The sequence below is a fragment of the Doryrhamphus excisus genome, linkage group LG1 (genome assembly GCF_037039965.1).
Source record: "Doryrhamphus excisus strain RoL-2023G ecotype Guam linkage group LG1, RoL_Dexc_Guam_v1.1, whole genome shotgun sequence".
NCBI classification, from domain to species: domain Eukaryota; kingdom Metazoa; phylum Chordata; class Actinopteri; order Syngnathiformes; family Syngnathidae; genus Doryrhamphus; species Doryrhamphus excisus.
In genome coordinates, this window is record NC_136357.1 from 17,834,613 (window position 1) to 17,861,027 (window position 26,415).

General features: G+C 42.3%; 1 protein-coding gene across 2 annotated transcripts in view; it reads right to left on the reverse strand.

The window, feature by feature from the left end:
* Positions 1-12,563, reverse strand: part of wnt7bb (wingless-type MMTV integration site family, member 7Bb) — a 43,358-nt gene extending 30,795 nt beyond the window's left edge. The window contains exons 1-2 of one of the 2 annotated variants that reach the window (XM_058075991.2): positions 12,294-12,563; positions 2,309-2,535 (exon numbers count right to left, since the gene is read on the reverse strand). In XM_058075991.2, the coding sequence (XP_057931974.1) occupies positions 2,309-2,535; positions 12,294-12,367 (301 nt within the window). In that variant the 5' untranslated portion in view covers positions 12,368-12,563. Of the gene's footprint in view, positions 1-2,308; positions 2,536-9,423; positions 9,671-12,293 lie in introns of those variants that run through there. The other variant, XM_058075990.2, reaches the window with a different exon arrangement.
* Between the last annotated feature and the right edge of the window lie 13,852 nt (positions 12,564-26,415).

A 26,415-nucleotide genomic window follows, 5' to 3' on the forward strand; every position in this document is an offset into this window, starting at 1 on the left:
GGGTTTTCGGCTGAATTGATTTTCACTGAAACTTTTCAACAAAATGTTGCCTCACTTGACAAAATAAGGATTCTGCATTCACAAGCCGCAAATCCGCAGATTTTCAATTGAAAAATGTTTCTTTATTTGCGGGCAAACCCGTCCATTTGTGTTTTTTCTCTCGCACTCTTGGTCGGTAGTAATTAATGAACTCATGAATTCATAAACAGAGTAATCTTGTCAAATAGAAGATCTTTGACTGGCTTTTTTAGTAGGTGCTTAAAAACAGCAGAGCCTTCCTATTTATAGACAATCTTTGACCAGTGTTTTTGCACAGGCATTCCTGTCATATACCGTACGGGCTCTTTGACCAGTGTTTTTTGTACAGGCATTCCTGTCATATACCGTATGGGCTCTTTGACCAGTGTTTTTGCAGTAGATTCCTCAAAACAGCAAAGCACTAGTATGATCTGGGATCTTGGATAGCATTTTTGCAGTAGGTCCAAATGGGGTATTTGACGAGTGTTGAAAATAATTTTCATTCATCTTAATTTATGACCTTTTTATGACTACCACTGAGAAATGCACAGAATAAAAATAGTAGAGAAGAAATTGTTTTTTTTTTAAATGTGGCCCATCAACAACAATTTAGTTGAATAAATCTGGTCTAAGTACTTTGAAAAATGGGAATCATACTTTTGTTTCACAAATATCCATTCAGACAGATGCATTACAAGCATCTGACGGACTGAAATCAGACCTGTTTTTCATCTGCTCAGGGATGACAATCGGTTCCACTAAATCATATGTAAAAAAAAACAAACAGGAGCGCCATTGAAACACAAGGCAGCACATCCACGACGAAGACAAAGTGAGTCTAAACAGAACCACTGGCCTCAATGCATAAACCCAGCCACAACTTTTTTGGTCTGGAGGGACATATGTGACGCTCCCTTCAAAATTAAATGAACGTTACCAAGCTTTACATCTGCTTTTTTTCCTGCATACACAGAGAAGCAAGGCATGGATGTAACCACTTGAAGGCAATTAACAACAGATGTGTCCGTCGAGTTGACTCAAAAACACCACCATTAGTTGTCTCCTCATCTGCAATGTCATTTTTCAACAGTAGTTTTTAATCATGCGGGGCCCATAAAGCCAGAACCGAAACAACAGAAAGAAAAACACAACAATGAAGACTACAATGGGGCCCGGGATCGGTAGCATGTGAAATTCGGATTCGGATGGTTATACAATAGAGTGTGGTACTGGTTTGGGTTTTTTTGGCGTGTGTGATGTGTGCAAACTTGGGTTTGGCCTGTGATGGGCTGCATTTTCATAGGCCACAGAGGGACTGGTACCACCACATGTTTCCATCCATTCCAGTTACAGTCAAACAATAGGATGGCTCCACGTTTGATGGGAAGGTTTCAATAGCATAACCACATGATCGGTAACGTTTGCAAGAACTGAACTTAAACTTAATGCAGTCTTATTATCAGATATGTCAATTAGTGAAACCCATTTATGTCCACATCCCGTCTACGTCCATCAACTCATCAAGTCCTGGTCCGCCGTGCTCTTGCTACTAAAATATGGGAGTTCCCTGGGAAAAACAGATGCTTTGACGAATACGAGAATATGTTTGTTGGTGAAAGTCAATTTATCTAATAGAAATTCTCTGTGTTTGTTGGCGTTTGGGTCAGCTATTGGGTAGTTGCTTTTTCCGAAACAATGATGCAAGCCAATTGCATTGATGGTTGCATTTGCCGTCTGGGATGAGGGTGAATGCTTCCATTACGATTCAATGGCGATTAAATGGTGGAATGGAAAACAAGATGGGGGGCGGCACGGCGGTCAAGTGGTTAGCGCGCAGACCTCACAGCTAAGAGACCAGGGTTCAATTCCACTCCACCCTCGGCCATCTCTGTGTGGAGTTTGCATGTTCTCCCTGTGCATATGTGGGTTTTCTCCGGGTACTCCGGTTTCCTCCCACATTCCAAAAACATGCTAGGTTAATTGGCGACTCCAAATTGTCCATAGGTATGAATGTGAGTGTGAATGGTTGTTTGTCTATATGTGCCCTGTGATTGGCTGGCGACCAGTCCAGGGTGTCCCACGACCCTCAAGAGGATAAGCGGTAGAAAATGAATGAATTAATTAAAAACAAGATGCTGTGAGCTTTTTGTCGAAATAGTTGCATGGAAATTGTGTAGTTTTTGCATGAAAAAAAACTAGAATGTAATCAGCTAGAATCAGTTCACACGTGAAGCCATGGACATTAAGTGTAAACGCATTCTTTGACTTTTGCATGATAAACCAGACTGACCTACACGCAGCTCCTGACCGAAGACCGTCCTTTCCCCCAGTGCCGAACAATTCCAGCGTCCGTAGCGGAACTGATACTGACACTCATTGATGCCCATCTGGGCGCCTTCGCCCACAACAATGATGGCGTCCGGGCGGCTCTGGCAGATGGCTCGCTGACGTGGTGCCAGGCCGGGAATCTTGTTGCAGATGATGTTGGCGCCCAGAGCCACCACTGAGGACAGGGCCCTGCCAAAAAGACAAGAACACCATCACACACACGGTTAGAACTTCCAGAGGATGGTCAGATTGGCTGACTTGAGTTCATGTGAGGTTCCCCCGGGATGATTCATTTCAACCAGTGATTGATGTACGTTCCATAGTAAAGCGAAAGCCTTTTTCTAATGCTTTGGCAGTTGGGTTTTCTTATTAAATGTCCATTACTTTAACTCTTGGTCCCTCAGGTTCACACATGCACGCGGTTGCATAGTTCAAGCCACCCGATACTCACCCATTTCAGATTTAAAAGATATCAGGACTGGATTATATTTGGAATTGAATCAGATCTGAATGGAATATCTGCAAAATGTTAATTCATTAATGACATGGATCTACTGAAGCAACGATGTATAGCAGAGGTAGGGAACCTATGGCTCGGGAGCCAGGTAGGGCTCTTTTGATGACTGTATCTGGCTCTCAAGCATTTCTTACCACAATAAAAAATTATTTTTGCTAACATTTTAAAGTAAACCATCACAGAAATGACTGTTAAAAATAATATTCAAAATCAACAACTTTCTTATGCATTTTAATTCATCCATCTATATTCTGCTGCAATACGGCCAACCATATCTATCTTTCCTGATTATGTTTTCCAGGTCAAACACCAAAACTTGATTATTACTGGGTAATGCTGTAGTCTACCTCGGTCATTGAGATGTCAAAAAAACATGTAAATGTAAACTTTCCTCCTTTAGTCAAATAGCTAAAGCTGCAGAACCAAGCCTTCTGACGAAGATGGCCAAAAGAATGAAATACGTCTACGGAGTACGGTGCAAAACTATGCAGCAGCAGAAGTTGTATTAATGGCAACAAGTATTTGATTTATTATTAGACACTGCGCTGCTCACGAAAGTGTGCTGGCCACACCCCATTGGCGTGGGGTAGTGTGCCTGGTCTACGTAATTAGAGCCCATTATATCTAAAACTGTTGGTCTTACATAAAAATGCACACATTTTATTGCATTCAATGTTTAAAAAAATGTATATGGCTCTCACAGATACACATTTTAAAATATCTGGCCTTCATGGCTCTCTTCGCCAAAAAGGTTCCCGACCCCTGATGTATAGGACTCCTCCTGTACATCTCATAGTGCTTTTTACAGAATTTACAGAATTTGAAAGGTAACGTAAACTACCTTTCCATTTAGTCGTTAAAAAATGAGGGGTGTATGTATTGGTTTGTGGCTGCACGGCGGACGAATAGTTAGGGCGCACAGCTCACCGCAGTTCAATTCTACCTTCGGCCATCTCTGTGTGGAGTTTGCATGTTCTCCCCGTGCATGCATGGGTGATCACTAAACTCATCACACAGCAACTTAACACTCCCAAGTTATAACTAATAAATATACAAACATATACCAATATATCGGCTGCATGGTGGACAAGTGGTTAGCGCGCAGACCTCACAGCTAGGAGACCAGGGTTCAATTCCGCCATCTCTGTGTGAAGTTTGCATGTTCTCCCTGTGCATGCGTGTTTTTTTTTTCCGGGTGCTCCGGTTTCCTCCCACATTCCAAAAACATGCTAGGTTAATTAGCGACTCCAAATTGTCCATAGGTATGAATGTGAGTGTGAATGGTTGTTTGTCCATATGTGCCCTGTGATTGGCTGGCCACCAGTCCAGGGTGTACCCCACCTCTCACCGGCTGGGATAGGCTCCAGCAACCCCGCCACCCTCATGAGGATAAGCGGTAGAAAATGAATGAATGTATTGGTTTGTGTCAGCTAGCTTTTTTACGCCTGAACAAAAGTGTCAACGGGTGGGCGGGGCTTAGAGTTTCTTGTACAACACACCTTCTGAAACTTTAGGATGTTTGGTCGAATTTGGTACAGCTTTCAGGGGCCTGATAAGCCAAATGTGTGTGAAATTTGATTGGTCAAACATGGCCGCCATCAAGTCAAATGTCCCAATTCTACCCCTTAGGCCTTCGCATTGCCCCTTCCCCTTAAGGCCGAGGTCCAAGGGGAAGTAGCCACTACACACTATTATGGTGGAGGACCGGCAGCAAGGCAGTGTATAAATTATATATAATATAATATATTACAATTATCATTAAAGAATATATCATTTCCTTAAGACTCACAGCTGCTTTTATTTTACACCAACACATGGGACACATTAACAACACTTAATCTAAAAGGTGACTAAACGCTGTTTATGAGATGACACCCTGCGACTTCTCAGGGGTGGCAGCTTGCACACATCAGCGTGCTAACATGCAGCCAAACACAACTGTTACAGCACACAGAATCGCACTCGTGCCAAATTTTCAGGGATCACCACGAAAAACTGTTGTAGAAGATTAAGAGCAAACAGTTGATGGATGGTGAGACTTTGCCTTTTTCCACACAGACAGCTCCTCCAATGAAACCCAACTGCAGCTGTGACACCGCACTCCCAGCCCGGAATACAAAGTGCTCCGCTCTTAAAATGAAACGCACCAAAAAAAAAGTCATCTTCAGAGTTTGCACCATGTCCACGTTAGCTCACATGTGTCATTCCACCTCTTGTTGCTCCGCTGACCCCGCCATGACCCCCGTTGGCGTATACACCGGTCACCAGTGGCAACCATGACATCCCATCCATACCAACCAGGCTCATTGTGGGGACTCTGCTTTTTTACACACTAAGCGCTCTTTCCAAGATGAACTATCGCATAGACCAGGGGTCTCAAACTCAATTTACTTGGGGACCACTGGAGCTAGGGTCTGGGTGAGATCGGGTTTTCAAAAAAAAAACTATACGCATTTATTAAAAAAAATATATATACAAACTTTTTCAGTGCTTTGGTTCCAATTTTCTACAATAAAAGCTCTGATAAAACATTCCACTGTTCTCAAATATCAAATAATAATAATAATAATAATAATAATAATAATAATAATAATAATAATAATAATAATAATAATAATAATAATAATAATAATAATAATAATAATAATAATAATAATAAAACAGCAAATAATAAAAACTTAAGAAACCACATATAGTTGGTGGGTAGACAAATTATTTTTTTCAGATTAAAATGAACAAAGCATTATTAGAGCCCTGTAGACATGACAAAACACGACTATAGTCACATTTATACTCTTTTTATTTACAACATATTGTGCAACTGCAGGGTCTTGAGACACATGCTAACTCGCAAACTAGAGAGCTAGCGACCTAAATGGTAGCCTTCAAGTTATTTCCTTTAAACTTAAATAGCCAACAACTTACCACTTCCACACGGATAGGGAGTATAACTATTAACAGTTATTTAACCTTTAACATGAACATTAATCAAATGTAATAATTTTTTCTGGGTACATGATACCATACAGCATCCATATCAAACTTGGGCGGGTCGCACTAACCTTAAACTTTCATATCAAGGCGGGGGCCTCAAACTAGTGTCCTGTGGACCACATTTGGGCCACGGGCCGCGTGTTTGAGGCCCCTGGCGTAGACTTTGGTGCCGGTTCTTGCAACCGGCAGCATGACCTCTGACAATAACGAGGTACGTAAATCAACTGTGAAGCCACGCGCACTCACACACACTTCTCACATGCAAAAAAATGCATCTATAAAAAAAACAAAAAAGAATAAAATGTAAAAAATATGGCAACATTCACGTAGGAAAACATGTATACTTTAATGGGGGGTTTAATTCAGGTTTTCCATGAATAACACTACAAAGAAATGCCTTGTGGATATCAGCATTTGGTTAATGTTCTAATAAAACAAGCATTTGCTTTGTTTGGATTTAAATAAGCTATTAACAAAATGTTACAAAAATGAGTAGCTCTCACTGGAAAAAAAAAACATAATTAGCATATTTTATTGAATGTATTACCAGTAACTATTTACAAACTATATGTACGTAGTACGTACAGTATATAATATGTCTACATCATGACAATACTTGACAATAACACGTCTTTATCTTTATGAGCTTAACAGCTTTATGATTGTGTACCTTCAGCAAGCATTTTGTGATCTTCTCAAGGGACAACACTATGGAAAACTGACTCGGATATACTGGAGAGTAGTCAGTGTATAGCTGGTGTAGCAGTATAGAATTTGTATCAATACTGTTATTGTCTAAATAGCTAGCAAGATAACAGTAGCCACGTTTACATGAGGAGTTTTTCTCTTTCCGAATGAATTCTTTCCGAATGACCTTTCCAAAAACAATGGTATACATGGAAAGGAACATTCCAATCTCTTGTCTACATGTGCCGCTATAATCAACCAGAATAGCCAATGGGGCATGCGCAGTAAGACGTAAACATCAACATCAAGAGTTTGTCTTTCACTTGTTGGAATAACTCCAACATTGCCAGTTTTTCATTCATCCAGTCTTGAAATTCTTGAAAAAAGAAGAAAACCCGACAACGTTCCGTTTGAGTGGTTACAAGATACCTCAATCGGATTAGGGAAAGGAATATTCCACCCCTGTGAATCCGATTATATGTTCATTGGGATTGACACTTTTCTTTCGGAATGAGGTGTATACAAAAGCAAATAGACCGAATGCAATTGGAATATTTGGGTCCATGTATATGTGGCTATTGTCTTGTAACTCCATGAACTGGGGCTGCACGAGTGCTGCCAGCACTTAGTGAGCTGTGGTTCATTGAGGGAGAACATGTATACTGTGACACTGTGAAGCAGAAACTGGTTCGCATTGAAGTTTTTTCCAATACCAGGAGTCCGAACACAACTCCAAGGTGACAAGTGAAGGTAGTGGATTCCGTATGAGTGAACCCAGTTGAGAACCTGTGGGGCATCCACAAGGAGAAGAAAAGTGGAGTAGTGCAAGGTGTCTAACATCCATCAAGGCATCAAGGCCCACCCAATTCCATGACATACTCACTTGCAGCTATTATATCATGCTCTGCTTTCACAGTACATGTTGGAATTCATGTTTCCTCTCAATGAACCACAGCTCCCCTAGTGCCCGGGCAGCACTCCCACCATTATGCTTCACTGGAGCTAAGAAGGTGACTTATTCACTCACTATTATAAATAAAAAGTTGTGTACTGCCCAAGTGAATATGCTCCTTCTTACATCCGGCGGATAGAAATCCATTTAGCTCACATTCCACTGAGCATCTTTGCCAACGTGACCTGACATCAATGCCAAAAAAAAGGTACATCCGTATAGTGCGAGGCTCTTACATCATAGTGTCGTGTCGCCCCGAGACAAAAGTGGGCGTCCGACGTCACGGCAGACGTCGGCTGCAACCACCTTGTCCATCACATGGACGTGCACTGTGAGCCAGCGCTCTGCTCCCAGGCATGAATGTTACAGAGGAATGCACTTTAAAAAAAATCATGTCTGGGACACATTTTAACTTAGATGGAGGACTCCTCTCCTCCGCCTCCTCCTCTTCCTCCTCTCAAAAGCAGTTTTAGGACTGAATGGGATGCTCTCTCTCTCTCTCCACTCCCTTCGAGGCAGCCATCATATTGCATATTCTTTTAAAAAGTGACTATTATCAGGATTATTTCCAATCAATATCAATGGAAGAGAAACCCTTCAATAATGCTAGAAAACAGCACGACCGTGCTGCATGCGTGCACGCAACGAGTGCAGTCACTGCACTTTTAACTTGGAAAAACCCCCAAAAACCACATCTATTTTAGCAGCAGGTTTGGGGTCTCCGGGCAGCAGAGGAAGCGGGCAGAAAGAGAGAGTCGAGAGAGAGAGGGACAGAGAATGGCTTAGTAATTATTTTGGAAGTCCGGATCCTTGGAGGAATGATTGGTGTTTAATGAAAAGCCACCAGGCGGTTAGGGTGTCAATCACATGAGATGATGAATGAACGATGAGGTCATGCATTGACAGGTTCAAAAGCGTGAAAAAGTAACACTCATTCAAAAAACAAAAAAAAAAAGTGGGAACAAGTTGTGAACATCTCTGCCACTCAGTGGACAAAAAGAAGCCGGCATGCATACAGACGTTGGTGGTTTTGGGGAATAAATCTGAAATATTGAAAAAATAGTTGTTTATTTTTTATTATTTATTATGCCACCTTTCATAAAAAAATACAATCTTTCAAACGGTGTGACCTATCACTTTCAATAATGGCATGCTAAGTTATTTTGACAAAAAAAACTATTTTAAAATGTTTTTTTTGTGTGGCTGTTCTGGTGTGTGTAATTATTATTATTAATAGTAGTGTTAATTTAGGGGCAGTTATGGTGTAAACATTACATTGGACGGCATTATAATACATGTGTACACAGTTTATTTACATATTTCTTAACCCTTTGGTGGGCTACTCAAAATTAAACAGTATCGCTCGAGCATGTGCACGATGCTAGGCTAACATTTTTTATTATACTTTTTGAAAAAAAAATCAGTGTGGCGCTAACCTTCTTTGTAAAACAGAACAGCGAGCCTCGGGCCGATAAAGACTGAGCCCCGGGCCACAAATGGCCCCCGGTCCACACTTTGGACACACCTGTTTTAAATGACTGCTTGTCATAACATAAGCGTTCATGTTGAAAAGGGTCTTTTTAAGTCGGGTTTGTTGTCATAAAATGAAACCTTTTGTGTTATTTATATAGCATTATTATCTGCTAAGGTGCTATGCTAGCATTTATTTTTTCCTTGTAAAATTCTGATGCAATTTTCTTCATAGAGCATGTCACCAGGCGATAAAAAACATGAAGTTCCACATACAGGCTTCGGTGCCACACTTTGCACACCCCTGCTTGTAATGACGCTCTTGATGGTTAAAGGTGCGTTTAGGTGCCCCGTTGTTACAAAGCAAATGTAACTTAAATGTAACTTTTTGCTTTTCAGTACAAGAGAGAAAAGAACCTGAGCGAAAGAAGCTTTAGGAGTTAATTCATGAACTTACAGGTAGCTGCCGCTGGTGAGGATGAGGAAGATTTGCGGGTAGTAGACTGACAGCAGCACACTGCGCGACGAGAAGAGGATCATGATGACATGGAGGAGCGAAAGCGATGGCAAGATGGAGAAACACACACTCCCCACCACCACCACCACCACCACCACCCAAAAAAATAGTCTCTTAATTCCAAATTAGTCCTCTTCCTTCCCTGTCAGGTCTACGCCGCTCCGCGCTGCCGTGGCCGAGTGTGCGGGGCCGGGGGCCGGGGTGGGCTCTGACATGTCTCCGCTGCTGCGATGCTCGGTGGTAGTGGTGGTGCGTTCAAGGACCTCGCATGGCAGAAAAGTGCCTGTGCTGCCATTGGGCGGCCGCAGACGACCGCAGTCCGCCCACTTTGCCGCTGTGGGACAATAGGGGGGGTTGTTGGGGGGGGGGGGTGACTGATCCGAGGTTTCATTCATCATCACCAGCCGCCCCACCCACCGCCCCCCCCCCTCTATCTATACCTCCCAAACATCAACAAACAGTCATCACAGTGCAAAAAGAAGTGTGTGTGTGTGGGGGGGGGGGGCACATTTTTTGGGCAGGATGAGCCCACAAGTCAGTGTTATATGCAAGCTTTGGGCTGGAATATGGCAAATATTCTTATGGAACCTGAAATATCCTAGACTTACCATTCCCTCAAAGTACTCTTGTAATGATACTCATGCAGTACCGATGCACTACAAGCATGGATTTGTGTAGTGTCTCCTTGTGTGTGTGTGTGTGTGTGTGTGTGTGTTGCTATGAGGCTGTCAGTCAACACCTGCAGGCTCCAGTCGTCGTAAATGAAGAGGGTACAATGAAAGATTTAGTGAGAGTAAAATGGGATGGAAGGAATGAGCTAAATGGTCGGGCTTAGTAAACACAGTAAGCACGCCCCCCCCCCCGCCCCCCCATCTTGCCACACACACACACTCACAAACTCAGACAGCTCACTAGAATGTAAACACAATATTAGCAGGATTTCCCCTGGAAGCTCACAATGCTATGCACAATATGTTAGTAATATTATGTCCAATTTGTTTATTTAAAGCACAGCAGGTTGTTTTTTTTTTGCCAAATAAAGGTAATAAGTAAGTGAACTGAATTGTAAATAGAATATATTAGCATAAAATATCGCCAATGAAGAGTTGTTTATACACTAAGCCATGACTAATATAGCGGAGCCCCTATTATGAGCAGTGGCTGTTGCCAAATAAGACGCTTTTGTGTGATGGCGGCCATGTTTTTCCACCAATCTTGCCCAAATTGTACATACGCGTGGTTGTCTGTACAATTTTTTCAGCATACCAAAAATTTTACAGCGATTGAGCTAAACACCCTTTAAGCTGCAGCATCTGTTTCGTGGAGCCGCGTGAGAAATTTCAAGTCACTTCAACATATGGGGTTTAATAACGGGGTTTGTCGTGTGGTGCATTTGTGGGGCGGGGGGGAATAATAGCACAGGAGACAGAATTGGGGGTGCACGTTTGGACCAATTTGGATCAATTTGCATGCAGCGGTTCAGGCGTAGAATGCTTGTCTGGAAACTACCATCACAAAAACACAGCATGGCTCTCATTGGTGGCGTGTCTACAGTCAATTTACATTCATTCATTCATTCATTCATTCGTTCATTTTCTACCGCTTTTCCTCACAAGGGTAGCGTGGGGTGCGGGGTACACCCTGGACTGGTGGGCAGCCAATCACAGGGCACATATAGACAAACAACCATTCACACTCACATTCATACCTATGGACAATTTGGAGTGGCTAATTAACCTAGCATGTTTTTGGAATGTGGGAGGAAACCGGAGTACCCGGAGAAAACCTACGCATGCACGGGGAGAACATGGCCAAGCGTGGAATCGAACTGGCTGTGTGGCCTGCGCGCTAACTACTCGACCGCTGTGCAGTCCACATTTAGCATTAGCAACTGTGTAAATGTGAAAATTTTCCTGCCCATTTGGGATTTTTCTCTCCCGGGTTTTTGGCTGAATTGATTTTCACTGAAACTTTTCAACAAAATGTTGCCTCACTTGACAAAATAAGGATTCTGCATTCACAAGCCGCAAATCCGCAGATTTTCAATTGAAAAATGTTTCTTTATTTGCGGGCATTTGTGTTTTTTCTCTCGCACCCTTGGTCGGTAGTAATTAATGAACTCATGAATTCATAAACAGAGCAGATCTTGTCATATAGAAGATCTTTGACTAGCTTTTTTAGTAGGTTCTTAAAAACCGCAGAGCCTTCCTGACAATTTGGAGTCTCCAATTAACCTAACCTTAGCATGTTTTTGGAATGTGGGAGTAAACCAGAGTACCCGGAGAAACAGTAAATTTACAATAAACATTAAAATAATAGTTCAGAATAATAGTAAAATAGATAAACAGGAACTAAATACAGTATATGTCTGTTATGGCGGCATATAATATAACGGTGTACCAATGATGTACAGTACAGTAGTGTCAATTGTACATCTTCAGGGCCACAAATGGACTACTACTGTGATACACAGCTTAAATCATCCACATTACGAGCGGCTTCCTGTGTGCGTGTGCGTGTGCGTGGGTGTTCTAAAAGCAGAGGCGCTGAGGGGAGGGATGAGGAGAGTTAAAGCTAAACAGGTAAAAACTCAGTCTGGGCCAATGGAATGTGGAAATACCACTCTTGTGTGGTGCTATTAAAAAAAAGAAGAGGTATGCACGGCTGCAGAGAGCAACTGCTTGTGAATGACAGTGAAGGAACCAACGTGCTGGTTTGATTGTAGCTCTAAAATTGGTTGAAATGTTGCAGAAAAATGGAAATATTTAAGTTTAATTGCATGTTTGAGTGCCCCATGGAGGTAAACTCACCCTAGTCTGAGGTAGATGATGCCCAAACACAGGAACACAGGGTACAGGGTCCAGGTTCGGAGGGGCTTGTGCATGGTCGGTGCCACTCCGTGCGTGGGCCATGCACTTGTACACGACGCAATCACTAACTATAACTATCTCACTAATTAACTAACCCTTCCACTTGCACACATGGCGGCTCTTCGTCGCTGCACTGAGCTCACGTGGGACCATCCCCATGGTACTGTCCGGTAAAAGCCGAGCCGAGCCGAGTGAAAATCGTGCAGGTGAGATGGTGGAAGGGTCCACAATGAAAGAGCAGGGGGGGCTCAGGCTCTCCTTTGCGCAGTCTAATTAAGAATCCCCTTGAAAAAACGCCGCTTTTAAGGACCTTTCCATAGCAGCCGCGCAGGTAAGAGTCTATTACAGGTAAGAGAGGAGTTGGGAGGGGTGCACGCCTACTCCTCCTCCTCCTCCCTCCTCCACGGGTGGCTATGTGGATAATGGGGCCGGGCTTGCGCGCCGTTGTTGCACACACCAAAGTGATGATGTTGGAAATTGTCTTTTATACACAAGCAGAGAGAGAGACAGGCCTTTATAAAGCGCATCATGCGAACTTGTCGCTTTGTTGCCGTGCAACATGAGCGCATTTGCGGCTTTCCTGCGTGGGCTCCACCACAACAGCACGCCCCACAAACTTAATACACAAGTGGAATGTCTCTGCAAAAAAATCGCAAACATACTGCATGACTAATAACAATGACTAATAATAATAATGCGTTCATGATAATAGAAGTCATGGAGGATGTGTCAGTCACGCTGATTGGCAATAAATTACTCTTAAAGCAACATACACGAAAACAACAATGCGTTCCCATCACATCGGCTTAATTGTGGCTGAGATGAATTTTCAGCAGATGTGCACACAAGTCCTTGAACGTCGCAATTAGACTCCCTCTGCTGGCAAAAGCAGTGGAAGAGCAGCTCCCAAAACTGCACTGCATATGAATTACCATCACAGCCTCGCTGGAAGAACGTTTCTATGCAAAATTAGACCAAAATTACAATAAATTGGAAGGAACAATACACAATGTAAACAAGATCACTCAAGTAATTGCGTGGAAATTTGCTTTTAATCCTCATTTTGGGCACACTGGGACATGACACTTCATTAGGAACAGTTCCACAGTCTAACATAGAGCTAGCCACTACATTGCACTTTCTTCACTGTTATTCTCATATTGCATACAATCAATGTATCACAATATCCTTTTATACCTAAAATCTTGTATAAGTCACTCATCAAAACACTGCAGACCTTCTGTTTTTAAAGCCAACCTGCAAAAACGCAAGTCAAAGATCCTCTATATGACAGAAGCATTCTTCTGTGTTTAGGCCATACTGCAAAAATGCCAGTCAAAGATCCTCTATATGACAGGAGCGTTCTGCTGTGTTTAGGCCATACTGCGAAAACACTAGTCAAAGATCCTCTATATGGCATATACGTATATTTATATTATACTTTTAACAACCTACTATGATAACACAAGTCAAAGATTGTCTATTTGACAGGAGCACGCTGCTGTTTTTGTGAACCAACTGAAAAAAAATAGTCCAAGATTCTCTGCATGACTGCTCTACTGTTTTTAAGGCCATGCTGTGAAAATGCTAGTCAAAGATCCTCTATATGACAGGAGCATTCTGCTGTGTTTAGACCACACTGTAAAAACACTAGTCAAAGATCCTTTATATGGCAGAAGCATATATATTTATATTATACTTTTAACAACCTACTATGATAACACAAGGCAAAGATTGTCTATTTGACAGGAGCATGCTGCTGTTTTTGTGAACCAACTGAAGAAAATAGTCAAAGATTCTCTGCACGACTGCTCTACTGTTTTTAAGGACATGCTGTGAAAATGCTAGTCAAAGATCCTCTATATGACAGGAGCATTATGCTGTGTTAGGCCATACTGTGGAAACACTAGTCAAAGATCCTCTAAGTGGCAGAGGCATATATATTAATATTATACTTTTAACAACCTACTATGATAACACAAGGCAAAGATTGTCTATTTGACAGGAGCACGCTGCTGTTTTTGTGAACCAACTGAAGAAAATAGTCAAAGATTCTCTGCACGACCGCTCTACTGTTTTTAAGGCCATGCTGTGAAAATGCTAGTCAAAGATCCTCTATATGACAGGAGCGTTCTGCTGTGTTTAGGCCATACTGCGAAAACACTAGTCAAAGATCCTCTATATGCAGAGGCATGTATTTATATTATACTTTTAACAACCTACTATGATAACACAAGGCAAAGATTGTCTATTTGACAGGACCACGCTGCTGTTTTTGTGAACCAACTGAAAAAAATAGTCAAAGATTCTCTGCATGACTGCTCTACTGTTTTTAAGGCCCTGCTGGGAAAATGCTAGTCTAAGATCCTCTATATGACAGGAGCATTCTGCTGTGTTTAGGCCTACTCAAAGATCCTCTATAAAACATGCTGTTTTTTTGACTGTAAAAACGAACAATAGCCAAAGATCCTGTAAACAACAGGAGCACACTGCTGTTTGAGGACATGCTGCAAAAAGTCCAGTTAACTAAAATAAATTTGAATCAAGCATACTTCAAGTCAATAGACAAAAGGTGACCAGAATATTAGAAACAGCCCTGGAATGTTGCTAAATTGACGTTATGATCTTTAAGTTGTGTTTTTAATGTTTTGGGCCTTGAGTGTTGCTAAATAACAGCAGTGTGTGTTCCTCATGTTTTGGCATATACTTTTAGGCTGCAGTTTGGTTATAAATTCAGCATTCTGGGATCTGTGATATGATTCTCGAGTTTCCTCATGCACCTCAAAAGTATCCGTTAAGAAAATAATAGTCACGTTCTCCTCCCCCCCACACTCATCTGGCTTCTTTCCTCATCTGCCTGGCAAGAAAAAAGAAAGCTCACCCCCTTCTCATCCCCCACCCCCAAATTTTACTACGCTCGTACGGTACTTTGAAGCCACGAGCGCCGCATGTTTCCAGGAGAAGAGAAGTGCACGAGAAAAGGCCTAACATGCTGTAATAATGATGGCGTAAACGACAATTACAGACTATCTGCACACGGGCGGGGGCCCCCGAGGAGCAGACACGACCGCAGAGGCCTTTTGTTTCAACTCAAGGCATCTCGTCGCTTGCGGTTTGCCAGGCCTCTCCCCTTCAAAAACACGCCCCATCAAAATTCCAGATGGATTTTTGAGGAGCAATCAAAGTCAACAAGACGACGGGGACTGCAAGGCGCAAAAAAAGGACACGTGTGTGATGTCTCGCTCGCAAGAAGTGGCGTGCTAGTTTGTCCTGGTGGACCTAGATTGCTTTAATTTAACATTTAAAGGGGCAGCGCTTCATTTATTTCAATATAAAGGCTAGAGTGATGATGTCTGTCAGCGTGTCAGCATCAGCTATCATTCCTCACTATTGGCATCGCCTTCTTACAATCTTCGCACACACACACACTTGTGCACACCCAGCCGAATGTGACACATATGCACAAAGTCACAAATCAAAGTGAAGAGTGAACACACACAGAGACACACACTCGCTATAGTGCTTGGGTGGTACGCAGAAGATCTTGTGTCATGATGTTTTGAAAACGCTATGGCGGGGATGACAATCTCTGGGCCGGGAAGGACATGTCTGCCCAAGTAAAAAAGACACAGCCACTGCACCACTTGTTTCACATCCCCCTCAGCGTGCCATATTGAGGCTGGTACCTTGACATGAGGGTTCCAATAAGGCATTACGTGAATAATGCTTGATTTGTCCACTTTATGATCGGGCTGTGTTTGGTACCCCAATAAGTTGGTTTGAATCGGTAAATCCAGGAAATGCTAGTCAAAGATCCTCTATATGACAGGAGCGTTCTGCTGTGTTTAGGCCATACTACAGAAACACTAGTCAAAGATCCTCTATATGGCAGAGACATATATATTTATATTATACTTTTAACAACCTACTATGAAAACACAAGGCAAAGATTGTCTATTTGACAGGAGCACGCTGCTGTTTTTGTGAACCAACTGAAAAAAATAGTCAAAGAGTCTCTGCACGACTGCTCTACTGTTTTTAAGGCCATGCTGTGAAAATGCTAGTCAAAGATCCTCTATATGACAGGAGCGTTCTGCCGTGTTTAGGCCATACTACAGAAACACTAGTCAAAGATCCTCTATATGGCAGAGGCATATATATTTATATTATACTTTTAACAACCTACTATGAAAACACAAGGCAAAGATTGTCTATTTGACAGGAGCACGCTGCTGTTTTTGTGAACCAACTGAAAAAAATAGTCAAAGATTCTCTGCATGACTGCTCTACTGTTTTTAAGTCCATGCTGTGAAAATGCTAGTCAAAGATCCTCTACTGTATATGACAGGAGTGTTCTGCTTTGTTTAGGCCATACTGCGTAAACACTAGTCAAAGATCCTCTATATGGCAGAGGCATATATATCGGTAAATCCAGGAACTGGGTTCTACTTATCTACATTTATAGCTTTTACTTCCAAAGATTACTAAGAATATGTTCTCCTTATGTGATCAGCAACCAGGAAGTTATGGGAAAGCCGCCTATAGAATAGGAAATCCTACCAGGACATTGGGGCTGGTTAGAACCCACCCTGCGAAAACCAAACCAAAGCAAGAAATACCTACTAACTGGTCCTAGAGACTAGTCCAGTTATACCCACAGGGAGGTGGGCAGCATGGCACAGGACCAGCCTGGTTGGTAGAAGCCCCAAAAGGGGTGACAGGTGTAACTAGTAGTAAGTAGTCAACAAACAACCATGGTTGGTGATCCAACATATGAATGCCAAAAATAGTACAGCACAGATAGGCTTCATAATGTCGACAGTGGAAACATAAAACTGTAATGAATCAAAGTTTTTGGCTATGATATAATACGGTGGTTGGTATTGGTTTGATACCAATACCAAACCACCTAATAGTACACGGAAAAACCAATACTGTTCAATCCGCCCTTAAGGAGAGCAGGTTTTGTGGACATTCAAAGACGAGTGGTTTCACGCAGTTCCACCAGATATGGTTCATGTTTCCATTGCAACATATGCACACAAGTTTGCGTTAGGTGCAACGGCTACATGAAGTCATCGTTGTGCAGTTTGCCAATGAACTCAACGTGGTTGGTTCCCCAAAACAAGGGTGGTACAGTACCCTGCACAAGCTTTGCCAGTGGAAACATGAACATTTTGAACCGTACCATAATATGGTATGGTTTTATCGTTTGGGTGTACGTCGGCATTATATGGGAATCGGTTCGTTGTGTGACACAAAACTGGAAGAGATTGCACGACTGCTTTTATGTGCTCCTGTTTAATATTCCTCCCAAACAGAGGGAGAGAAAAAATATCGGGGGGATCGTATCGTGTTTTGGCAAGCGGCAGGCGATATGTCGCGCTGTCGTTTTGAAATGTTATGAAGCACTCTTGACCGACAGCGAAACAGGCACAGCCAGCCGTTTGCCCGCTGCCTGTTTGCATGGGAGCTGCTTCAGCTGGAAACAGTGAGATGACTGAAACGCTCGCCGTGCCAAACCATGGAGTGGCGTCTGGGGCTGGGTCCACCAAATCCACAAAGGGCCCCAGGCACAGGGTAGGGGAGGAGGGAGGTAGTGGGGATAGTACTGTATGTACTCATAAAACACCCCCCCACCACCACCACCCTCCATCAGCCCTGCATTCCCCTTCATCCTCCCTCATTCAAGCTCAGCTCAACGCAGCAACACAAGGAGTCACAGGGAAAGTGAACTCTGACCTGGATGTCATATGACCCTGCATATATCTAACTGTGAGGTCAGAGGTTAAACCAACCCCACTGGTCCTCCCATCCTGACCGATGGGTTTGACCTTTTCCTCGCTCCTCTTCACTCACAGCCTTTTGGGAAGAAAGAGGATGCAGTCTGATTAATTCCTTACCATCGTCCTTGACGCATCAGGACACTGGAGTAGTTCATTATGCCATACGTAATGAACTTCATCCTATACTGGACATCTTCTAAAATCAGCAGGTGACCTGCTTTGACATATAAAATAAAACAAAGACACCTTCCTGTTTGACTTTTACCTTCTTTAAGTTATGCATAAGTCACTAGTAACTGTCACTATATTGACAGTTACTATGGTACCCATTATGTCATTGGATGCTCATATCACCTTGTACTTTTGTACAAGGTACATTATTAAAAAAAAACTGTATTATGGAAAGCAGGAAGTGAACAAATGTAACAGTTAGTGATTGTAAAAGTACCAGATGGAGGGGTAGGATTTAATAAGCTTTGCTTCTTCCTACTCCTTTTGGACATGTGGAACTGGGAACTGATTATGGGATGCACTCCATTGTAATCTGATGCATCTTCAAATGAAATTAAACCATTACCATTACCATTACCATTACCATTACCATTACCATTACCATTACCAAAATGCATAAATCAAAGTGTCCTTGTTTTGACATAGCATTACTATTGCTGAGCTCAAGTAAAGTCACATGAACATTTTGACCACAACTGATGTGATACATCTTCCAGTCTGACCTCGTCATGTGTTGCTAGGTATCAAAATCAATAGGGATCTTACCCTGACATAGCACTCACAATGCTGGTTAAAGGTTTGATGGTGGTATTGCTCCAAGAAACCCTCCTCTTTGCCCTTTAACTTCATATATGGGTTGGACAAAGCTTCACAATCGTAGTCATCTTGCAGAAATGCAAAAAAAACTGAATCATACCAAAAACCGGGGTTTGACTTGAAAGGCAACTTGCGTGCATCCTGACCGCGGTTCAGTGCATGCTTCTGTTTTAAGGTTTTTAAGGTTTTTAAGGTTTGTTTTGGGTTAGATGCAAAGTTTTTTGTTTTAGAAAATAGCAACAAGAGTCTTTACATGGTAGCCCATACCTCTCAACCCTCCCTCACGTAGTTTTCTCGGCGTCCCCGTCATGTTCCCTAATTTTCCTCTTGCCAAGGGAAAATCTGCTGCCAGCTCCAAATTAGGCAAGAAGTGAGACAAATTGTTTGAGGATAAGAACAGGTAAGAGATATCCTGTAGGAGACCATGAAGGGCAGACTCACATGCCTGGACACCCAAGCCGATAAGGTGATAAGCATGTGGAGGACTTGTTTTGGAGACAATAGCAGACGCTAGCCTAGAGCAGATAATCATTGCAAGTCAGTGTGACTTTAACATTTATCTTAGAAATACATACGTATGTATGTTAGTGCATATGGAAGAATGCATGACACAAAACATGTGCGACATATAGTTGGTGCACCAAACACATCTTCCACCAGTAGGTAGCAACATGGCTGTCAAAGCATTGCAACACAATCAGCCATTAACTTTCGTACCCTTTTGGGCAAACTTTGCGGTCACATCAAATGCGTGCTTTGACGTCGAAGTTTACATACTTGTGAAAGCCCAACAGAGAGCATTGACTCAAGGTGTGTCGCTCGTATTTGCACCTGACCGCAGCCATGGACGGCCACAAGTGCATGGATGCTTGCAGAAAGATTCCTAAAACACACACACACACACATATAACCTGGCTCCGACCAGCTGGGAGTGTTTGCCGTGTGAATGTTTGCTACATTGCGCGCTCCGCCTCACACAAAGGCCCGTGCGCTGTCTGTGTTTGCACTGCGCCTACCTCAAACAGCTCACTCGTTTCCGTCCCCTCTCGCGCCGCAGCACACTCTTGACACTCGCCTTTGTCAAGACACACACAAACCACCAAGGCTTGGTCTCGGGTGGCACACTGAGGGGGGGGACAAGAGCCAAGTTCATTGAGAAATCATTGAGAATCTGAGCAATGCGGCTTTAAAAACATTCGGCCATGTACCGTGTTTTGATAATATTTTTCAGCATTCCCATAAAGGTCAAGGAGATATTGGTTTCTGCACTGTTTATAGCGTTGATAATGTCGTTTGCCAGGACAGCAGACGGGCGACCGGGGTCAAACTAAAGTAAGCCTGTTTGTTTCCTGAATAACTGCTGAGTAATGCTGATGCTGTAGCTAGCGGTGCTGCATTTGGGTGCTAAATGAATGCAGACACAGCCACCTGCAGCAAGTGCCGGAAGGTGCAAGTAACGTCTTGCAAGTAATGCAGCATCATGGCAGACACACACGGCCACAGCGGTGCTCAATTCCAACATCGTGCACACATAGCGATATCCACCACCAATTATCACAGTTCTGGATTTTACTTCATATCGATGACTTTAATACGTAGTTTTATGTATGTTATTGAAGTATTTAATTTACTATTCGGTTCAAAATGCCTGTTACAATATTTAGTAAAAATAAAAAGGCATTGTGTGTGTCTATATGTGTCCTGTGATTGGCTGGCAACCAGTCCAAAGACAGCTGGGATAGGCTCCAGCACCCCCCGCGACCCTCGTGAGGAAAAAGTGGTAGAAAATGAATGAATGAATGAATGAAAAAGGCATTGTTTTTATACAAAATTGATGCTATTTGTTTTTGGTGAAACACTTCAATATTAATAAACAGAATATTTTCATAGTTTGAGCAACGAAAAAATGATAAAGACTTTGGAAATACAGTTTTTACCACTATTAGAGCCCTGTAGACATGAAGTAACACCCCTATAGCCACCTAGCAAGCTACCGACCTAACTAGTTGACCTAACTAATTGATTTATCTGTTTTCAACTTAAAGTGTTTCAAACAGGGCGGGTTGAAGAACAAAGTTGGAAGCCACAGACATACCACTTCCACAATGACTGGGAGAAGAACTTTTTTTTTTTTACTATGCAAGGATTTATGGCTGCAAGGTAAGGTAAGGTAAGGTAATGTCTCATTGCAGAGTATTACCATATTGACAAATATTAGACCATAGTCAACCACCAAATAAATAAACGCTAATAAACGACAATAACAGGCAAACTAGCTGCCACCCCACAATGTTGTGTGCTACAGGTGCCTTCACGTTGCCTGGATAAAAAGACAACCTACAGCATTGTGTTACTCCATGTGGTCTCAAGTTGAAGGTCTATAGTCTATGGGGGAGCTTGGGGGGGGGGGGGGGGGGGGGAGTGTTCAGAGGATACCAGACTTACCTGCATGGGAGTCTCAGGTTGGGCTGTGCTTGTCAAACACAGCTTCTCTTTGTTGTGCCAGACACACATTGAACCCTTGCAGAGGCCTCAGGCTCACAAAGGATGGATCTGTTACAAAGACACACACACACACACACACAAGGCTTGTTTGACTGCACGGCACTAAGCTGACATCTCCAATCAGGTCAGGGAGGTTCTTGAAGTGCTTGGAGGCTGAGATGGGGTTGACAAAGCAACACGACCTTAGACCTCGGCCGTCTCTAGACAATTTTTGATCAAACAGCGCCCTCAACACCAATTTTACATAAAACCAGAACCTTTTGTTTAATAGCTTTTAAACTGGAAAAGGCTCAACATCGTCTAAATGGGGTTGTTAATTATTACTACACCATTAGAGTCAGTCTAACACAGGGGTCTCAAACGCAATTTACTTGGGGGCCACTGGAGCTAGGGTTTGGGCGAGACTGGGCCGCATTGGGTTTTCCAAAAAAAAAAAAAAAAAAAACGCATTTATAAAAAAAAAAAAAAAAGAATAAACTTTGTTTTGGTTTCAATTTTCTACAATAAAAGCTCTGATAAAACATTCCACTGTTCTCAAATATCTTACTTTTTATTTTTCTACACAAAATAAAATGAAAAATAAATAAACAAATCAAGAATAAAGAAAATCAATCAATCAGTAATAAATAAATATAATAATAATAATAAAACACCAAATAATAAAAACTTAAGAAACCACATATATAGTTGGTGGGTAGACAAATTATTTTTTTCAGATTAAAATGAACAAAGCATTATTAGAGCCCTGTAGACATGACAAAACACGACTATAGTCACATTTATACTCTTTTTATTTACAACATATTGCGCAACTGCAGGGTCTTGAGACACATGCTAACTCGCAAACTAGAGAGCTAGCGACCTAAACGGTAGCCTTCAAGTTATTTCCTTTAAACTTAAATAGCGAAAAACTTACCACTTCCACACGGATAGGGAGGATAACTATTAACAGTTATTTAACCTTTAACATGAACATTAATCAAACGTAATAATTCTTTCTGGGTACATGATACCATACAGCATCCATATCAAACTTGCGCGGGCCGCACTAACATTAAACTTTCATATCAAGGCGGGGGCCTCAAACTAGTGTCCTGCAGGCCACATTTGGCCCGCGGGCCGCGTGTTTGAGACCCCTGGTCTAATACATTCCCATAGAATGCTCTCGTGACACACACACACTCACATAGCACAAGAGGTGAGCAACACATGGAAAAATACACATGCAAGTCACTTTTACTTCCTTAGAGGGGCATGTCATCTGCTGCTAGACTCTGTACCTTCATTTTTAAGATTCTCTTACTGGTTTTTAAATGTCTTAACGGCCTTAATGGCACCTTCTTAATTATCTGATCTGCTTTTAACAATACCAAAACCCAGGACGAAAACCCACGGTGAGGCAGCATTTAGCCACTATGGCCCCCACCTGTGGAAGAGCCTGCCGGAGAGCCGGAGAGGACTGCAGAGACTGTTGATATTTTTAAAAAAAGATTAAAGACACACCTTTTTAATCGAGCTTTTAACTCATATTTTTAAAATTTTAACTATGCTTTTAGTTTTTAGCTTTTAACTCCAGTGTTTCCTCAGGGGGGGTCCTCCACACTGGGGGCTGTGTTGGGTCTGCTGAGGGGGTGCCATCCTTGGGTCCCTTTGACCCGGCCGGCTGGGGGTTCCTCCCTTTAATGTGGGGGTCCGCCCATCTGTCGGAGTCGGGGGGCCCGGGTGCTGGTCCCCCCATGGACAGCCCCAAAGGTGACGTTTCCTTGATCCTCAGTGCCATGCCATGTCTCCCTACTCTGTGTGATTGTGTGCTTTCTTGGTATTTGTTTTTCCTTTTAATTGTGGTAATTATTTTTAATTCTGTAAAGCACTTTGTGTTGCATGTCTGCAGGAAAAGTGCTACACAAATAAAGTTGATTTTTTCTTTCATGCATCTTCTTCAATGATGCTGCAGTCCAATGCCCAAACTAAATATTTTACTTGCACTTTTTGAAGACAATTTGGATTTTATTAGAATTTTCTTTGGAGTCTCAATTTTTTTAAATTACAAAACAACAAATTCAAACTAGGATGGAATCTGCGCCAACAGCCTTAAAGCTGTACCGTTACACTTGATGACTTGTTTTTCCTCTCCCCTGCGTCAAGCTGACTTGGCGCCGTTTGCTTTATGGCAGCAATGCACATCATTTGCACATTAGCCACGAATGAGAGCCCTTGCGAAAGATGCCCCCCACCTCCTTGGATCCTTGCATTGTGCAGTGTCAGTATTTGATTTTTGCACAATTTTAGCATTCCTGCAGATTTTGGTTTGATATTATGTTCCACTGTACTGTAGATGCATTTTAAGAGCATTTATTTTCCCAATACAGTCACTAGCAGGTAATAAATACAATAGTAACAGTGCCATCTGCTGGTTCAAGTGGGGCACTGCCTTCCCTGCCCTTAATGCAGAGTGCAGTACTAATAATGACAGTTTTTTGTGCTTGGTCATCTTTTTTCCAACAGTGGAAGCCATTCTCATGATGTCATCTCATCTCATACGCACTCTAGTTCAACTCTGGGCCCGCGCTTGGCCTCCTGTTAACCCCCCGTGTGTGTAAAAGCCTACTTTGTTGTGTCTGAGCGCTGAAGCATCGCAGTGAGCAATGGCTTCCTGTGCAAAGTGACTGTTATTTCAACTCCTGAGCGCCGGACATGCTGCGGTTTGTCGGCCATGTGCACCATGAAGCCCCCCCCCCGTCCCTTTTCCACTCCCGCCACGCAAGGAAGAAGGAGATATTTCCACGTAGCTCCCCTGCTGGTCGCATCCAGCGCTTGCAAGGAACAGCATGAGAGAGTCTCTGACAGCGTGAGGTCAAAGGATGCTTGGGTTTGGATTGCAGTTGCTGCTTCGACTTCCATCACCACCGGCATGTTTTGTTTTGGCTTTAAATGGCATGATATGCTTCACACGCTTGATCTATTCAATTTATGTTACTGCATGCATTCCCCTAAATTAAAAGGACGCCTGTTTTTGTTTGGACGGAAAAGAAAAACCGCCATGTGCATGCAATGAGAGGCCATTGTAAGAGTGGAATGTCATTAATTGTCACATAAAAGACGCAAAGGGAGAAGACGTTTGAAGGAGTCTTCATTTTCCCACATGAGAAATGTCATTTGTAATCAATGAACACAGAAGTAGGATTGACTTTAACGGCACAAACACAGAGGGTTCCAATTCTCACAGCGACACTCGGTTTCTGTCTTCAAATAAGCCCAGACACTGTGGGTGATGACAGGAATCAAAGATCCTCTATATTATAGGGGCGCTCTTCTGTTTATGAGGACATACTGCAAACATGCTAGTCAAAGATGTTGTATATTTTAGGACTGCGGCGCTCTACTGTTTTTTGACTATGTACGGGTTTTAACAATACTTGTCAGAGATGTGTTTTTAAAGGGGAACTGCGCTTTTATTTGCCCATCATTTGCAATACTGTGAAACATAACACATATTTATTTCCCTTTTGTGTGCATTCTAGTGCAAGAAAACAAGTTAATATGAGCTAGTTAACAATGGGCATCATGGGACGCTAATGCCCCTCACAAGAAAACCTAAAAAAAAAAAAATCCCATTTACATAACAGACTTCTATATTAACCAAGCTAGCAACTAACCTGTAAAACTATATTTATGTGGCGGACTAACACAACACTTTGTGTCAGCATCACTCACACAAGAGTGGATACCTAACTCCAAAGGACTCAACAAGATGGTTGTCAGCATTTTTTTTTTTACCTGAGGACTGGAGCACACGTCATGTGCTGGAAGACACAGCCATCCCAAGGATAGCGGATATTGTAAAGGTTGTCGCTGTATCTATGCTGCTGTTGTTGACCGAATTAGCCTAAGCTAAATACGTGATGTGAAATCAATGCAAGAAGTTTTGTTTGTTTTGTTTCTTTCGACTTTTTCCTGATTTTGCAGTCGCCACAGCGGATCTTTTGATAATGTTTTAAGTCATCAAAATATGAGATACCAAGTATTACATCAATGCACTTGTTCTTGCATGATCATAGCATGTACTATATCAAACAATAAAACTGTTAGAGGTTTCGTAGTCGAAATAGGTATGTCCCACTAACATGCATTGTTAGCTAGTTCATATTAACACATTTTCTGGCGTTATAATGCACAGAAAAAAGAAAACAATGTGTGTTCATGTTTCACAGAAGGATTGTGAATGATGGGCAAAATTCCAAAAAAAAAAAAGTTCACTTTCCCTTTTAAGGACCTACTGCAAAAAGCATAGTCAAAGAGGCTATAAATGACCCGCTTCCTGGGAAATTCGAGCTGTTTCCAATTTTAGGTCCTTCCATCTTAAATATTATAAATGTATCGCTTTCCTCTGGCAATGTGCCTGCAGCTTTCAGCTTGCAGTGATTGGATGTCTATTCAAAAAAAACAAACCTCGACCCTGAGAATATTTCCATTATAGGTCGGTGTCTAACTTCCCATTTATTTTGAAATTCCTTGAAAAAAATTGTAGCGTAACAGCTTAATGATCACATGGCCTCTAGCAATTTAGGCTGGTTTAAGGGTGACAAACGATCTTCTGCTACTTATTATTATTATTATTATTATTACTAGATCTCACAGCTGCCTTTGATAGCATCAATCACACTATTTATTACTGGAATACCTTAAAACACATATTGGTACTGTTCTGGTGATTTCTAGGCTCAGATCTTATCTTCTGGATCGGCCCCATCGTGTAGTTTCTGATAATGTGACCTTGTGTCACTTGCGGAGTCCCACTAGGATCAGCGCTTAGCCCTCTTATGTTCAATATTCACATTGCTGCCCCCCGCGACATCATTCACAAACATATGATTAGCTTTCACTGTTATGCCAACGACACTCAGCCGTATGTGCCATTAAAGCTAACTGACCCACAGGACTGC